The 19,378-nt window shown below is 35.0% G+C and overlaps 1 protein-coding gene across 3 annotated transcripts in view; it reads left to right on the top strand.

Annotated features, from left to right (window-relative positions):
* The window catches only part of LOC111509542 (cell growth regulator with RING finger domain protein 1), a 126,041-nt gene that overhangs the window by 94,385 nt on the left and 12,278 nt on the right, over positions 1-19,378 (top strand). For all 3 annotated transcript variants that reach the window (XM_074181033.1, XM_074181031.1, XM_074181032.1), the window contains exons 4-6: positions 1,916-2,057; positions 14,523-14,630; positions 15,830-16,041. In XM_074181033.1, the coding sequence (XP_074037134.1) occupies positions 1,916-2,057; positions 14,523-14,630; positions 15,830-16,041 (462 nt within the window). The remainder of the gene's footprint in view (positions 1-1,915; positions 2,058-14,522; positions 14,631-15,829; positions 16,042-19,378) is intronic.

Here is a 19,378-nt window from a genome sequence, read left to right as displayed (position 1 = left end):
CAGTAGCGCAGTGAGTTGGTGCACCGCTCATTATTCATGAAGGCCTTGTAGTTTTTGGTTCGAATTCCAGCGTCGACAGTTTTTTTTTCTTTTTTTTTAATTATTTTCCTTTGTTTTGTAGGTTCTCCTCATTTTTGGAATTTCAGGAGCATGCAGGTGTGAAGAGCTCCTTAAAATGGCCACTACTGATATTGAAGATAAAGGTTCAATATTAATAGCAAATATACCAAATTCTAAAACAAATATTCAGAGAACGTTTGTAATCAATGCTTCACTGGGGAATGGCCCTAATTATATTGATATTTATAGAAAATATATATCGTTACGCCCTAAAATAGATCAGACACGTTTATTTGTCTGTTATAGAGCAGGAAAATGTATCAACCAAATGGTTGGGAAAAATACTATAGCTTAAATTCCTACAAAAATTGCAGAATTTTTAAAACTGCCCAATGCCATAAATTATACCGGGCATAGTTTCAGAAGAACCTCGGCAAGTTTACTTGCAAATTCTGGAGGAGACATTCTTACTTTAAAGCCACACGGAGGTTGGAAGTCTGCAAATATCGCTGAAGGATATGTGCAGCAATCTCTTGCAAAAAAGCAAAAAATTTCGAACCTAATTATGGGAGTCACTAAAGTTAATGAAACTGATTGTAATCAGACAAGTACGAGTATTTTCGAGGGATACCAGCTGTTAGTGAAAATATCACGAAAACTGCGTTGGATCCAGCTCTCAGTTCTAGTGGTATTCAAATAACCACTGCTCAAAACTGCACGTTTAACATCACTATGAATAATTACTCTAGCAGAAATTAAAAATATGTAGGATGCAAGTATGAAAATACCGTCCCTATGAGTTATACTGTACCTACTTCTCAGTTTTAGTTCTTTAATAAATTTTGATTGTAAGTTTCATAAATACATTATTTTTTGGTAGTTTCATAAATAAATTAATTAAAAATTTGAGGGAGGCGGAAAAATCATATGTATAACATGGGGGTAAAGTGAGTTTTCCTCCCTTGAATGATTACTGCCCTCCGCTACGCGTCGGGCAGTAAACTTCATTCTCGGGAGGAAAAGTAACACTTTCCTCCCTTGTTATACAAATAGATATTGTGACGCTACTTTCGCTGCTTCTACTAACTCCGGTGGAGTCAGAGAAAACTCGGAATCAAACATTTTTCAAAATAACTACTGACTACTAAGTTAGCAATTTGAAAATCAAATCACAGAATTAAATTAATTTTTATTGTTGCTTTTATTCTTATCGTTGTTTTAATAAAAATTTATTTTTATTCTCCAAAATAATTATATTATATAATAAATTGACAGATATTTGATTTTCTATTGATTGATTTCCTAGCAACGCTATAAGTACAACAGCCTACCTGTTTAAATATTTAAATTTCACATCGATAATTTTCTGACTTCAACATATTGTAATAATATGTTTTTTTCAATATTAAATCGTCGTTTTTCCCGTCACAGAAAAAAATTGTGTATTATATACACGGGAAAAATATTAGATTTTAGCTCCACTTCGCGTCGGGAGACAACACAACCTCGAGCTAAAATCTAATACTTTTTTCCCTTGTATAATAAATAACTATCTTTGTGCTAGGAACATGGAATAAAAATGCCCATTTGAGTTAATCAACCCCTTCGAGTAGTTTATCTCAACCGGAACATTTTTTAACGTTTTTTTTGTTAACATACTCTTCTATTCAATCATAAACCTAGAAAAAGATATTTGTTTTTACATTTTTCACATTACGGAAGACCCTCAATGTCACAAGTTTGAAATTTCTCGACTTTAAACCAACTATGCATTCGATATTTCAAGTATCACACAATATTTTGTGCGCACTACATATTTTGATTTAATCGAAACTCTCCGGTTTTTTTTTTGCAGAAGAAGAGCTCACTTGGATCAGAACATCACTCTAAAACTTGATCATCCGTTAGATTTGGGTACTCCTCCTAGATTATGTTATCCCCTTGTAGTCGTACTCTTCAGGACAGATGGCAGTGAAAACATTCATCCCGACGAAACAGTAAGTTTTTTGCATCATCGTTTTTTTTATTCAACAAATATAAAGTATTTTTAAAGTTTCAACTATTTTTATGCAATCTTTCATTTAGTGTCACCTGTCACGGTGCCAACTATTGCAAGTGTCCTGTTGAGCTGGAGTTTGGCACTCACTTCTCGTTCTCGGTGTAATCCATGATTACCTAAGTTCCACCATTGAAATCCATTATGGCTTACAAAATGGCGATTTATCGTTTTTTAGGAATCGTGTTAGAAATCACACGTTAAAAGGTAAGACCTCGTTAGTCCTTAGCTCGGACAAGTTTCTCAACTTCTGAGAGTTGTCGTTCGTATGGGGGCGACAGCTGATTAACGGAAAAACTTTTTTTTTTCAAACAGGAAAGTCTTTGAGGCGCTCTCAGAGCGGTGCCTGTGCGAAAGTAGCGAATCACATTGGATTTGAATCGCTGGAGATTAAATCCATTTGGAAAAACGTTCTCAGGACGTTTATTCCACATAAACGCAGTTCTCCAGATGAAAGAGTTCTTAAATAGTGAAGTTCGAGGTGTACTGAGTTGAACCTGAAAAAAAAGAATCTTTCATATAAAGAAATTTCATTGGAGCATCCCTTGTTAAGATACAGCCCCTTAAAAGGGGTACATAAAATTTGTAAAACAATTTTTTTCACAAGCACTAAAAAAGTTACAATATTGACATTAACCTGACGTTTTGTAATACCAAAAAGACACTCAGCCAGAAATTTATTTGGTTTACCCCATGTTTGTAAGGGGTGGAAAACGCAACCCCTAAAATGTATTTCCAATGTAACTTTTTGTCTTATTATTTGTTTACCATTTAAAAATTTATTTTCGATAGCCTGTTTCATTCTAAACAAAAAATATCTCTTGGGTTTTTTGCCCAGAATAAAACAGTTCGCAGCAAAAAATTATTTTACGAACAACTACAGAGATACATCATAAATGCGAAAATACGAAACTAATCTATCTAGTAGGTCGCTATTAGCGATAGTGACAATTTAATTGGTATGGCGCTGTCAATTTGTGAATTTTCGAAATTGAATTAATACTAATTGTGTGTTGTTGTTCTGTTCTTAATTTCTTAATTTATTAATTCACTTGTTATTAAAATGGCATACACAAATAAGGAAATGGCTGATATGCATTACGTTTACGGTCTGTCGCAGGGGAATGGGTTAGAAGCTTCTAGAAGATATGCGGAAATGTATCCTCAACGGCAGCATCCTTCACATAGAATATTTGCTCGTCTTCATCAACGATTACGAGAATATGGTTCATTCGACAAAAAAACGCAGGATTGTTGTCGCCATCGAGAAGTACGAACACCACAGCTTGAGGAAGCAGTACTTAATTTGATTGAACAACAACCTACTACCAGTACTAGAAAGATTGCTTTCCAGCTAAATGTTGATTATATGACGGTATTTCGAATTTTAAAGGAACAACTCTTATACCCTTACCATCTGCAACGAGTACAGGCACTGTTACCGCGAGACTTTCTGAACCGTCTTGAATTTTGCAGTTGGATGCTGGAAATGATTAGAAGAATTTGTGACTTTCTGAAGACGATAGAATTCACAGACAAATGTAGATTTTCTCGGGACAAGATTATTAATTTTCATAATTACCACATATGGGCTGATGAAAACCCTCACGCTATTGTCGAAACTAACCATCAAGAACAGTTTTCCCTTAACGTGTGGCTCGGAGTTATTGGGGATGATTCAATTGGGCCTCATTTTCTACCTCCTCGATTAAATGGTGAGGCATACGTTCAATTTTTGAGAGAAGTGCATCCAGTACTGCTGGAGGAAGTTCCTTTGGGCGTCAGAAGGGATATGTTTTTTATGCATGACGGGGCTCCCGCCCATTTTAGTCAAGTGGCACATCAGCATTTAACTGAAACATATGCAAATCTGTGGATAAGTCGAGGAGGACCACAGAACTGGCCCGCTTGATCCCCGGATCTCAATCCTCTCGATTTCTTTATTTGGGGCCATTTACAGCATTTGGTTTATCGTACTCCTGTTCGCGATGTAGAGGACTGAAGAAACCGCATCATCGATGCGTGCAGAGTAATCAGAGAGTCTCCAGGAATATTTGAGCGAATACGTGGCTTAATGCGCCGACGTCTAGACGCATGCGTAATGTCTGAAGGTAGACATATTGAACATTTACTATGATTTCTACATGTTGCGTGTTTTGTTATTAATAAATTAGTTTTGTTTATTAACTTTCAATCGTTCAATTCAGGTACTAACTACAAAATAACAATATAAATCCAGTTCGCATTTATGACGATGTATCTCTGTAGTTGTTCGTAAAATAATTTTTTGCTGCGAACTGGTTTATTTTGGGCAAAAAACCCAAGAGACATTTTTTGTTTAGAATGAAACAGGCTATCGAAAATACATTTTAAAATGGTAAACAAATAATAAGACAAAAAGTTACATTGGAAATAAATTTTAGGGGTTGCGTTTTCCTCTCTTTACAACCATGGGGTAAACCAAATAAATTACTGGCTAAGTGTCTTTTCGGTAGTACAAAACGTCAGGTTAATTTCAATATTGTAACTATTTCAGTGCTTGTGAAAAAAATTGTTATACAAATTTTATGTACCTCCTTTAAGGGGCTGTATCTTAGCAAGATCCTATCTTTTTTTCGATGAGGAATCACCTCCTTGAATGTTTTACACTTATTCAGTTACACCCTGTATATAAAAGAGACACAAATCTCCAACCTTTCTTCGATGCTCCAGGCTATCAAGGTTGCATGTGATGTTCGCGTCTCCAATCAGGTGGATGGCTCTTTTCTGGATGGAAACCAACAACATCAGGGTATGTTTGAGGACAGAGCTCCATAGATGAGAACAATACTCCAAAGAAGATCTGATCTGAGCTTTATAAAGCATCAAAAGTTGCTGAGGTGTGTACAGTTTTCTAGTTCGGAACAGTATTCCAAGCTTTTGAGAAGCAACCTTTGCAATTCCAGCAACATGATTGTGCCAAGACATATTGGTGTCCATTTAAACCCTCAACAAACTTATCGAAGCAGAAAGCGGAATTGTCCGACCTGACATTATTATATCCGGTTCGGAGACATTTATCTTCTTGGAGAAAACCGATGCCTGGGTTTTTGTGACATTGAATTGAACCTGGTTACTTTCATCCTATTTGAAATCACTTCTAGATCCTCTTTAAGATATGCAACCTCCTGCTGCCAGTGAAGATGTGCCTCCGTAGCCGATGTCCTGGAATTTAAATGAAATGACGACACAAGTGGCTGTCGTCAGTAAAGTCATATATTGGATTATTGGTTATTTCCAATAAGTCGTTGATATACAATAAAAAGAGGGTTGGAAACAATATGGATCCCTGAGGAACACCAGCGTTGATGGTGAAAGTATTCGAGAGATATCCATCGACGGCCACTTGCAGGTAACGTTTTTTTAGGAAGTTGAACAGCCATACACAGAAATGATCTGACAAGACATGGCATCGAAGTTTGACCAGCAAACCCTCATGCCACACACGGTCAAAGTCTTAAGAAATATCAAGTGCAACAGCTCTTGATTCTATTGATGATCGCTCCGGATGTTGAAGCCTTCCAAATATTTCAGGATATGGTGGTTTACGACTTTCTCCATGATTTTTGATATCACTGATAGCAAAGCGACGGGTATATAGTTAATTGGAAGATTTTTCTTGTCCTTTTTGGAAATAAGCAGAACGCGAGCAATTTTCCAACAAGAAGGAAAAACCCCTTTTTGTAAGACAGGTTGAGAAGTCTGCAAAATACTGGTGCGAGTACATTTGCGCACTCTTTAAGTACGATGACGGGCACTTCGTCAGGGCCAGACGCCTTGTTAATATTGAGCTGTTTCAAAATTCGCCTGACCAGACGCTGTCGAAAAGTAATTTCCGGCATTGTGGATTCTAGTGTGGAAATAGTGGGTGGTGCCTTTCCCAAAAAATCAACTGTGGAGTGGGACGCAAATTGTTCAGCTAGTAGCTAACTTCCATGATATGGCTATCAATTGAAAGGGATTGATGTCCTAAACAGAATAAACCAAGTGACGTCATTGTAAATTCAATATGGCGGACTGTCCAAGATGGCGGACTAGTTAGTTTTATGTACTCCCATGGTATTAAAGGGTTTGTTGTTTGTTTTATGATATGAAAAGATTTGTTGAAAGAAATAATAAAATTATAGTGACGTCACTCTCAATCCGTTATGGTGAACTAGTTATTTTTATGTACTCCCATGATATAGATATCTAATGTAAACGTTGAGAAAAAATCATAGTAACAGAACACATATTGGAAACATATATTTATAGTAATTTGAAGTTTTTTGGTATCACTATAAATTGATCGGTAAATTACGAAATAAATGTTTTTGATTCTACCATGAATATGATTTGCAACAGTAACGCTAACCTACTTGACTATCAACTTTCCATGGTTATCATCTTCCAACAGCGTTAGTACTCTGTTCAAAAATAATTATCGGCCATCTTTATATTCGTTTCATAAGCTATTAATCTTTCCATTGTTGTTTTTGAAGCAACTTCACACCAATTGCCGATGAAAGAACATTGAGTCAGGGTTGGCAAAAAGCAGAATTCTTTGAATTTGGATAAAAAGACCATTTTTTCATGAACTATAAAAAAAGCGATACCTACTGTATTTTTTCAATCACTTTTTTATCATATAATTTTGTACCTTTCAAATAACTTTCAATTAACAAAATTAACCCGTATTCATTGATTTTGAAGACTTGTAAAATGTATTTAGGTAAATTAATTTTTTTCATTTTGTTCTTTCAACGCGACAGATCATGTTTCAAATTGACTTAGCTTGGATTGGTTCATTCTTTTCGGAAAACCCGCGCGGCTGTGACTTGTTTTAAAGCGAAACAGTTTCTACTTATGCAAGTAGGTGGATTGATTTTTTAATTGTATTGTTGTCTAATCAACAAGTTCAAAAACATGGAAAATAGAGATAAAGGTCCTAAAAATATGAGCGATAGCTCATTCGATTCGGAATCACCTCTGGAAAAATTTTTTTGAAGGATTTTGGTGCAGGTAAAAAATTGCAACTGTTATTAACAAAATAAGATTTAAAAAAATGGTATTTAGTTTTTCGTTAATAACTCAAAATATATCAGTATTTAAGCAATTTTGAAAAAAGCTCGTTAAAGAGGAGGGAATTTCCGATAAAAAAGTCCCGACTCCCGAAACTCTATCTTCATTATTTATAATTTTAATTTGACTTTGAAAATAGGGTTCCGCGCGGCTGTTACGGCATGCGCGCGCTGCCGCTAAAGAGAGTTTATCAAAAGAAATAATTTTTTTATAACATGAAATGTCATTTTAAAAATTTGAAAAAAAATTTGTATCTTCTTAACACTTGAATGAATCAATTCCCGTAGAAAAAAAAGTTTTATCACCATTTTTCAAAAAGTTATTCAATTGTTAACTAACAAATTTTTTTCCAATCTCCGTTGGCATAAATCTGTTTAAAAAAAATCTGTTTTTCCGTTAATCAGTTGTCGCCCCCATACGAACGACAACTCTCAGAAGTTGAGAAACTTGTGCGAGCTAAGGACTAACGAGGTCTTACCTTTTAACGTGTGATTCCTAACACGGTTGCAGAATCATCCCAGCTAAAACCAGATAAATTCTGAGAGAAAAATATCTGGTAGAGGCAGGAATCGAACCCACGGTCTTCCGATCGTGATTCGGGCGCACTACCACCGCGACAGTTCCACAATTTTTTTATCAAGTATTATAAAAAGTGCCATACATTTTTTTTATTAAGTATTATAATAAATAAAAAAAATATGACACTTTTTTACATATAGGTAGCTGTTTTTATAATTTTTTTCTGCTTCAGAAAAAATATATATAATGTTGGTCAATATTTGTTCATAACAAGTTGTTAAACTAATAAACAATTAAATAATAAATAAAAAAAATTCCATACTATTTAAAAGTGTAAATTATGATTTTTGAAAGCAAAATCATTTCTTAACTAATTATTCAAACAATTGAAATATAAAAAAATTGATTTCAAACAATTCAAAATTGAAATTAAGAAATTTTTTTTTAATCATAATTATCTCTAGACAACAAATTAGGGATTCAAAAATATTGAATTTCTCTATTTCTTTAAAACAATTTAATAAACAAATTACGTAAAAAATTCATATCCTATGTTAATAACTGCCATTGTTTAATGTTAAAACAGACATAGCTAAATATCAATTGAAAAAAAAGTGTTTATCAACAATTTTTAGATATTTCATTTTGCAATAGTTATAAAAAATCATTATTAACAAATCAATAAATTTTTATGAACTTTTATCGCAGGATCGTATGAAGTATATATATATATATATCAAAAGGGCTCCACGAAGTTTAAAATTTATAGGCCCATTATTTATGCCAACGGAGATTGGGAAAAAATTTGTTAGTTAACAATTGAATAACTTTTTGAAAAATGATGATAAAACTTTTTTTCCCACGGGACTCGATTCATTCAAGTGTTAAGAAGATACTAGATTTTTTTCAAATTTTTAAAATGACATTTTATGTTATAAAAAAATTATTTTTTTTGATAAACTCTCTTTAGCGGCAGCGCGCGCATGCCGCAACAGCCGCGCGGAACCCTATTTTCAACGTCAAATTATAATTATAAATAATGGACATAGAGTTTCGGGAGTCGGGACTTTTTTATCGAAACGTTCCTCCTCTTTAACGAGCTTTTTTCAAAATTGCCTGAATATTAATATTTTTTGAGTTATTAACGAAAAACTAAATACCATTGTTTTTTAATCTTATTTTGTTAATAACAGTTGCAATTTTTTACCTGCACCAAAATACTTCAAAAACGTTTTTTTAAAGGTGATTCCGAATCGAATGAGCTATCGCCCATATTTTTAGGACCTTTATCTCTATTTTTATGTTTTTGAACTTGTTGATTAGACTATTGAATTTTAGCTGTATTGTGTCTATTTAATTCTATTTGTGATCTGGTAATGAGTGTTTAAGTTTACAGTTTGACTTTTTTCAAATAAAGAAATATAAATAATGTTAATGTCCATAAGAAAGAAGGATTCAGTATGGGAGCATGTCAAAAATTCGAGGATAGTTACCAGATTACGAACCCACCATGCAGTTTGCAAGAAAATGCAGTCAACTGAGGAAATAGATTATTTAAGTAACACTTATTCATTGTGAGATTTTCACTAATTTTAGTGTTTAGTAAAAATCTTGTTTCCTGAATAATTTATGGATTTTCATCAAGAAAAAATAGATCTCTCAATAGGTGATAAAAACAGAAAATTTGCATTTTTACTTCATTTTTATAGTTTTAATTCACCATTCGAATATAAATGTTTTTTCGTGAGAATTACTTAACTTTTTTAGAATTCTTAGTTTTGATCGATATTTTATAGTTTATCAGTATTCAATTTTAATTTTCTTCGATATTAAAAAACGTAGTTGTGGTTGTGTCTATCTAATTCATAGTGATAAGTGTTTTAGTTTACAGTTCAAGTTTTTCAAAGTAATGTTAATATCGGAAAGTAAGAAGAAAGAATGCAATATGGGAGTATTTTATAGGAAAAGTTGCAAAAAGTGAATACCTACAGAGCAATTTGCAAAAAATGTAAAAAAAGAATAGTTGCCAGTTACTGCTGGAATAATATTGCAAAAATAAATTTCGCAAAGAATTGAACTTCACAATATTTCGAAAATGAAATTAGATATTGAGGTGTGGTTTTTATATAAATCTTAAAAAAAAATCAATACGAATGAAAACAGAAAATTGATATTTCATTTTTATACTTTTAGTTTAACTTCTAAAGGTAAATGTTTTTTATAATAGTTACTCCACTTTTAAAAATTATATAGAAAATGCAAAATGCCCAATTTTTGAGTTTTTTTTGAAATTCAAGTCAATGATAAAAATTTTAAAAATCACTTCATCAGGCTAACCCTGCATTCAGTTAACATATGTTAATGTAACAGAATGCCATTTTGATATTCATGTATTTTGTATGAACGTCAATTTGAACATTTAATTTAATTATTTTTGATTGTTGTTATTCATGAAAAAATATAACATTTTGTAGTTTTCTCTTTTCATTTTTTTCAAGGACAAAACACAAGTACTACAGGAAAATCCTCAAGGCGCTCTAAGAGCGGTGCCTGTGCTAAAGTAGTGATTCATATTGGATTTGAATCGCTTGAGATTGAATCCATTTGGAAAAACGTTCTCAGGAAGTTTATTCTTTCATATATCTTTTTTTTTGTTGTGTTCAGTATAACAAATTCTGTTCATCTGCCTACGTATAGCAGGGCATACTTTACTATTTCAATTTTGAAATTTAGCTAGGAAAGGGGATTGAAAAATACTTTATCGAATGGCAATTCAAAAATAATGCAATTCTTTACTTTTCGGAAGTTCTGTGTACGTAACGTTTGACGTACTGGTGAAATGAAGAAAAATAGAAGATGAAAAGTTTTAATTTTTGTTTGAAGTTAACATAATAACCATTTCAACATAATGATTCTGATAATCCTTTTTGAAAATGATTATATTCAACAATATAAATCGAAGGACGAATCTTCCAAGTTCAAGGTAACTTCGTTGTTTCAGTCAGGCACGTAGAGAAGATGACATGACGTAGAGTAATGACCCACAAGATATTCATATTCGTTTACTTCAATTGGTCTGTTCACATGTGATGACTGAAGAATATACCAGCGTCATTATTTTCATAGTCGCGATCTGTTTCAATATGCCATTCACCTCTTTCGATTTTTTGAATGTTTGACTTGTCATAAGCAGAGTGTTTGTGACCTTGGCCTATTACTATTCGTTTCAGTATAATAGATATGATGTAACAAAACATGAATAAATATTATAGTTTGTGTGATGCAATATTACTTAGTAGTTCGTTCCTAATGAACCTTTTTCCTGAAGTACGAAAAATCACTCACTAGCAGCGCTAGTAGTTCGGTAGGGACAAACACTGCCTAATCCTCAAATAAACATATGCATAAAGTACAATTTAAAAAAATGTTTTCAACACAAGAAAATGTTCCTAGAGCAAAACTAAAATTTGCAACTGTAAAGGATAAATAACAATGTTGTAACATTAAAACGTTGGCTTGCACGCCGTAATTTAATAAAAGTAACTGGAAAAAAAGTGAATTAACAGACAGGTTAGTATACAGACTCTAATAAAAGAGTAGCGGTTCAGCAATTCGCAAAACAACAATGCTTTGTTGGCATTATACTAGCACAAAATAATTTTTAATATCAGATTTATATTTTTAAAAAATAAATTAATATTACGTAAATAACACTGTTTTACATGTGAATAGTTTATTGTTTGTCTCTACTACTAGTGCTGCCTCTCGTGACACGTTTGCTGTACTATTCTCAGAAAAATGGCTCATTCAACACGAATTTCAGTACTGAACACTGGAAGCGGGTATTCAGATTTTGAAAGGTACTTTTGACTATACATTGACATTTAGGAAAACGGGAAGGAAGCTTGGTGGTTTTGCTGACGCTGTTGGGAAGCGTGTATCCAAGACAGACGTTCTTATACTGGATATGTTTTTATTTATGGGGGAGCAGCAAGTAGTTGGGAGTCACGCAAACAAAGAACTGTTGCATTATACAGCACTGAATTGAAATACATGGCCTCAACTGAAGTTACAAAGGAAGTACTGTGCATACAAAATATTTTGGAAAAACTGAATTTTCCTGAGGAGAAAATCGTTGTACTGAACGATAATCAAGGTGCACAACGTTTGGTTCAGAATTCAGCATACCATTCGAGAACCAAACACATTGATATAAGACATCATTTCATAAGGGAAATATATAGCAATGTTTTGATTGATATACAATACCTTCCGACTTCCAAGATGGTGGCTGACATTTTACGAAGTCCTTGAATCGGTTTTCTAGAGAAGACATGGGTGTACTGAGAAGCTGAAACTTTGAGGGGGAGTGTTGAAAATCAATCAAAGGTTCCATACTTCAAGAGTCCATTGCTATGGATGTTGTCGACATGGAAATATAAATGTATTATTAGAATATACAAAAATAGACGTTTTCTAAATTGAATTTCAATAGAAGTTATCTTGAATTACAATAATTATGCATCGGGACTTGGTCACGCACCCGTACAAAATTCAACAAACCCAGGAACTGAAGATAAATGAATATAGACAACGACGTGTGTTCGCTAAATGGGCTCTGGAGCAGTTGTCAATTGACTCTAATTATCATCGGAAAATCATCTTCAGCGATGACTTCCATTTTTGGATGAATGGGTACGTGTCCAATTTGGGACGATACCAATCCACATGAGTTCCAAGAGCATCCCGAAAAAGTGACTGGTGTGAATTTTGGGCTGGCGGCGAAGTCGTTATAGACAACGACGTGTGTTCGCTAAATGGGCTCTGGAGCCGTTATCAACTGACTTTAATCATCATCTGGAAATCATCTTCAGCGATGACTTCCATTTCTGGATGAATGGAGACGTGAACAAACAAAATTGTCCAATTTGGGATGATACCAATCCACATGAGTTCCAAGAGCATCCCGAAAAAGTGACTGGTGTGGATTTTGGGCTGGCGGCGTCGTCGATATAGACAACGACGTGTGTTCGCTAAATGGGCTCCGGAGCAGTTGTCAACTGACTCTAATTATCATCGGAAAATCATCTTCAGGAATGATTTCCATTTCTGGATGAATGGGTACGTGAACAAACGAAATTGTCCAATTTGGGACGATACCAATCCACATGAGTTCCAAGAGCATCCCGAAAAAGTGACTGGTGTGGATTTTGGGCTGGCGGCAACGTCGATATAGACAACGACGTGTGTTCGCTAAATGGACTCTGGAGCAGTTATCAACTAACTCTAATTATCATCGGAAAATCATCTTCAGCGATGACTTCCATTTCTGGATGAATGGATACGTGAACAAACAAAATTGTCAAATTGAGACGATACCAATCCACATGAGTTCCAAGAGCATCCCGAAAAAGTGACTGGTGTGGATTTTGGGCTGGCGGCGTCGTCGATATAGACAACGAGATGTGTTCGCTAAATGGACTCTGGGGCAGTTGTCAACTGACCCTAATTATCATCGAAAAATCATCTTCAGCGATGACTTCCATTTCTGGATGAATAGGTACGCGAACAAACAAAATTGGCGAATTTGGGACGGTACCAATCCACATGAGATCCAAGAGCGTCCAATGCATCACGTTTGGTGTGAATTTTGGTCTGGCAGCGTCGTCGATCCATCACTGTCAACGGCGAGCACTATAGGTTGATGATTACCAACTTCTTTTGGCCTGAATTGTATGATCTGGGCACCAACGACATGTGTTTCCAACAGGACGGTGCCTACGTACCACACAGCACATGCTACATAAGATATTCTGCACGAGCGATTTGAGGGCATGGTCATCTCATGTGGAGGTGATGTGAACTGGCCACCGAGATCGTACGATTTGACCTTGCTAGATTTTTTATTGTGGGGTTTTCTCAAGTCGCAGGTGTATGCGAATAAGATACAAACCACAGCGGTCTTCAAAGCCAACATAACCGATGCCTTCGGTCAAATTCAGCCTGATTTATGCGCTAGAGTCAAGGAAAATTGGACGTTTCGGATGCACTCCACCCAGAGAAGCCCTGGCGGACATTTAACGATATTATATTTTATATAATGGCATTAATCTATCAGGTAACCAAGAACAATTCGAAGGTTATTATCTGAAAAATTGTTTTGTTCAAGTGGAGTTTTCAAGTGATGTTCAATATCTTTCACTCGAGAAATAGAAACAATTTTATATGAAAATAACATAATTCCTGCTCATCATCTCTTTGCTAATTTTAGACTTCAAGAGAAAAGTCTCAAATCTCTTGTAATTTTTTTGAAATAAGTAATATATTTTTGAACTATGAACTTCCTTAAATTATTCACTCATCTACAAGGTACCTAGTTGAAACGTAGAGTATCAAAGTCAGCTTTTTTCGAATGACCTATTTTTTGAAATATGTTGATAGATATGGAGAAATTCTAGAAAAGAGAAGTTTTTGAGGATTTGATAACAGTTTGTCTTCTGCAAAAAGTTTAAGAATATAGTATTCATCGTAATAGTTTATACCATTGATATAATTTAGAAACAAAAGCGGTTGTAGGACACTCCCTTGTGGCACTTCAAATTCGTTGACAATGGAGAAAGATAAAACATTTTTTTCCTTGTGATCTATTTATGATCATTCAAGTAGTTACTAATTCATTATAATACAAAACCTTGTATACCAATTGCTTCCATCTTCCCAGTCGGTATCTGACGATCAATCGTTTTGACGAGTTACACAATATTTCGAAACTTCTCATTTGTTCTAGGTTGCACTCATTAATGTTATCCACATCAAGGACTCCGTTTGCACCCTACCTACCAGTATTCTATCACAGTATCTCAAGCAGGCTAACGGGCAATTATCTTGTCTGAAGGTAAGAATCTTTAAAATTATCAATTTCAAATCAAACTTGATGATTTTGAATCTCAATTATACTTCAAATATACTACTTCTAATTATACTACTAAATTCATAATCCAAAAATCAAAGAAAACAATGATATTTCAGAGCTTGGCTGTCTAAAAGGGAATAGATGCTTTCCGTAACTAATAAGTAGTAGTAGAAAATAAAAATTACCTACAAACTTCGGCATTCCATTCACAGAGGCGCTAAGCGCACACCAATGTTTACATTTAGAAACGATTCTTGTAAAAATTGGAAAAGATTAGTGAAAAAATTTTAGTGATTGGCAACATTTTTATACCATATCCTTTCTCCTTTTTACACGCTTCATATTAGCTTCACCTGTATGTATGTATGTATATATGTTTCTTTGTTTGTAACTCTCAAGCTCGGGATCTGTATTTGACAGAATTGTTGACATTATTGCTTGATCTATTCGCGGGCAGATGGCGCTACCTTGATATATCGACATTATTGCTTGATCTATTCGCGGGCAGATGGCTTAATATAACTCGAACTCACTTAACATGTATTTCTTCATTTGAAAAAAGTATTTTTTTCATTAACACGCGTGGCTGCTGACTTATTTGTAACCCTCCCTTGTACGCTTGCTGCCTTGGGCTTAGCTGATTTTCTGGCTCCCTTTCCGGAATCGGAAAATATCAATGGTCATTTTTCTAAACAATATACGGCTAATTGATCCCAAAGTTTAGATAAGATAAATATAGTTTAAAAATACTAAAAAACACACTTTTATAGCATACGAAACTAAAAAATGAAAAATGAATGTAGTTTAAAAAACTAAAGAACGCGCATTTAAAGAACATCGAACTAAAAAGTTGAAATTTTTTTTTTAATTATACTAGTATTTTTCGTTCCTTATTGTCTCGAGCATATTTTTAAAAAAATTAACTTTTTAGTTCGATGTTCTTTAAAAGCGTGTTTTTCAGTTTTTTAAACTGTATTTATTTGATGTTTTTGTTTTTTGGAAATGAAACAAAAACGGGGGAATAGAAAGTGAAAGGTCCAGGTGCACTTTTCACTGTTTATGACTTTAACCATGAAGTTCCTGTTGAAAGTGTTCTTTTTGTATTTTGTATTTTCACAATTGTTGTATTCCATTTATTGTACTATTTCTAATGACATTTTGTTTTTCACGTCCAATCCCAGCAATTATATTTGGCGACGGGTAACCCAGGAAGCTACGAAGAAGGAGAGATTCCTTTAGCGGTTGCGGAACCGGTGGAAGGCGGTCCAGGGCCCATGGGACATACCTTGGTATGTCCGACCAATGAGGATTCCACAATATGGAATAGTTCTGGAGAACAACTCTGCGTCGTATGTCAATCTTTTCCTTTGTCGAGGGCTCTTTTGCCCTGCAGGTGGGTAGAAATACAGGGTGTTTGTGAAGTCACTGTTCATATACAGTGTCATCCGATTTTCATAAAACCCTCTCATCTCAGTTGTTGAAACTGCGACTTCCCTCAAATTGGGGGAAATGGTGAACCTTCGAGCTTTGAACTTTCATTCAACCAATGAAAAAGAGATTTTTCATTAGTATAGTGTATTTTGTAGGTCGACAAAAATAAAAATTGTTCATATTTGTATTCAAATCATCTCTTCTGGCCAATGGAGGAAAATACTTTCTGAATAAATAAATCATTTGTATATTCCATTGGCTACCTCATTACCAGCCATTGAATTTTTTTGAAAATAGTTAACGCAAGCAATACTGTTAACTATCTGGAATTCTAGTTTTTTTACATATCCTTCCATATTTATACATTTTTCTATCACTTGTAACATATCAACTTTTCCTGAAATAGTAAAAGTCGACTTTATTTATCAACATAATGGAAATTAAAATGCAAATAATCACCAGCAAAAATATCAAATTCATATGGCAATGGCGCTGCCGTATAATTGATAATGTTACGAGAAAAACCATTCGAAATACTGAACGATACACTCATGGGATAGTTTTTGATCCCCGTCGGGATATTAAAAAAAACCTAATTCCCTGTACCATAAAAATTCGAAAAATAAGTTCACTGCCACAAGATAAAGAAAGTGACGAGGAAGCTCATGGAAAATAAAGAACAGAACACTAATCCATTATTTTTAAACTCCCGTCTTAATTGAAGAAAAAATTATTTATTTTTTCGTACTATTAAAACTCGAAAAATAAGGCGCTGCCACGAAATAAAAATAAAGTAAGCCCATGGAATGAACGAAACATAGTATGTGTCACTGATTCGTTAGAACGAATCCCGCTCGCCCACGAATTTCAAATATTTCGATTTTAACCGAAAAACGGTTTCTAAAATCGCCATGAAACTTTTATTGCTGCAAAACAGTTACGGATTACGATCAGAATGATTAAAAATTGTACAAGGTCAACTGACAACCTCCAACTTCTCAAAGTACTTAAAATGACAACTTGTCAAATCTGAATAAACAAATTGAACATGAAAAATGTCCCTACATCCTCTCACCTGAGGAACGATTTTAAAAAAGTGACTCACATAAAAATAAGAGACATTTCTCAAATACACATGGAAAATATTCAAAAATACTATATTGTTACAACTTCGGTTTGGGGGTGACTCAGGGGTAGCCTTATGAGGGAAATACCATGAGGGAAACACCAGAATACTCAGATACTAGGTTTATTGCCTAGGAGTTGTACAAAGGGGTCCTTCTCCAATCAGGTCTTACTAACAACTGTCTTATTATAATACATCATCATCAAATATAAAACATGTTGACATCATCAAAACTATTGAGTCGAGGAATCAGCTACCGCGGTCCCCTCTCGCTCTGTACGCCTCGTGTTGGTCAAAGTGACATTATGTTGCGTCGTTGCATTGGTGCTAAATTAAGGGTAGAGTCCTTGATCGCCATAGGTCATCATCTTGCCACAATATACTAAAACGTATCGGTGGCTTACAAACCCGGCCACTTCTTGAAATTTTCACACTGTTTGGTAGTGTATTGGATCCACTAACACGTGAACCCGCACTTCCACTTACAGTTACTCTGCATTTGATGTCATAATTGACATCCGACACTCCCGCACTGATGTCTTCATCTCTTGAAGATAAAATATCAGGAACCTGCCAGTCTACTTGATTCTCTGCATACTCCTCATTGGATGATGCTGCATCGTGCCTGCGATGTCATCGATACATTCCAACGGATAAATTCGTTTAATAGGCCGCAGCAGGGTTCCTTTTGATGTTTTGACCTGCACCAAACGAATCTTGCCATCTCTGCCTGGAATGAGTTGTGTGATACGTCCCAAAGGCCAATCAAGGCGTTTATCATTTTCGTTTCCAACTAGGACTACTTCACCAAGTTCGACTTGTCGCAATCGCTTTTGGTTCTTCATTAGCTTCATTTGTCCAAAATATTCGTTTCGAAAACGGTTTCTCAAATTCTCTCGTCATTTTTGTTTGTGTACCATCTTCTTATTGAGAGAACTTGTTTCTACAGCATCGCACTCAGGTACTTCGTGCTGTGATAGGTCATGAAGAAACATGGCAGGTGTCAAGGAAGTTAAACCATGGTACGTGAGGGGCCTTGAATTGACTGTTGCCTCACAATCACAAATTGTAGTCATCAAGTCTTCATAACTCAAGGAAGAACGACCAAGTACACGCTTGAGTAGCTGTTTCAACATTCCTATAAGTCGTTCCCAAAAGCTAAACCACCAAGCTGCTGAAGGGGGATTGAATTTCCAAGAAATTCGCTCTATAGTCTGCATAAACCTTCCAATCTATACAATTGAATACGTTTTCAGTTGGTCCCGTTATCACTGTATATTGTCTCAGGACGACCACTTCGCGCCACGAACCGCCTTAGAATCCGTGGGTGGAAAGAGTAGTAGCCAGTTCCAAATGGATAGCACGGTGAATAGACAAATCCACGCCTTTTCACCCGATTTCAGATAAAGCCTGCAAAGTCAACACCCGTGATCTCAAATGCACTTGCATCCCACACTCTGTCTAATCTAAGCGGAAGGTTTGGATGTTGAAAGGTTTTGGCGTTATACCGCCGACAAATGACGCATCTTTTTATGACAGATCGTATTGTTCTACAACCACCAACTATCCAGTATCTTTCGCGTAGGTTACTCAATAGTCCTTCGGTACCGAAAATCTGTTGTGTCTTCTCTTCGCGAAATTCTGCTCTTGAGATGAATAATACCTTGATCGTTTTTGAATGGACATAGAAAGTTGAGCTTGTTATAATTCAGGCCACTAAAACTTTCATTCTGAATATAACGTATAATGAATATTTCAGCTTTATCTAATTCTGCAACGCTCAAACAATCTTTCTTCTTAGGGGATGGATTTTTGACGTTGTGAATAAAACGATGAATCCACGCCATTATTCGGACTGTTTTGTGATATTTTGAAAAATATCCGAAGTGCCATTCATCCGAATTATGGTTGAGCATAGTCGTAATCAGGGATTTCTTTCTTTCTCTAATGATCTCTTCCTCATCGTTTACGATTTGTTCATGAGGCCAAGATGTTGAAGGTCCATACAACCATGTGAGTCCCTTCCACCATTTTGACTCATAGAGATGAGGAGAACAACCTCGTGCAGGAAGATCTGCTGGATTCAATGCACCTGGGACATGGCGCCAAAATTCAATATCAGTCAATCGACGAATCTCTTGCACTCAATTTCCAACAAATGTTGACCATGGTT

This window comes from Leptinotarsa decemlineata, unplaced genomic scaffold, assembly GCF_025532065.1.
Source record: "Leptinotarsa decemlineata unplaced genomic scaffold, Ldec_3_MD MMD2_tig00026307_RagTag_RagTag, whole genome shotgun sequence".
NCBI lineage: Eukaryota > Metazoa > Arthropoda > Insecta > Coleoptera > Chrysomelidae > Leptinotarsa > Leptinotarsa decemlineata.
Note: the sequence above shows the minus strand (reverse complement) of the source record. Positions and strands in the feature narration are given on the sequence as shown.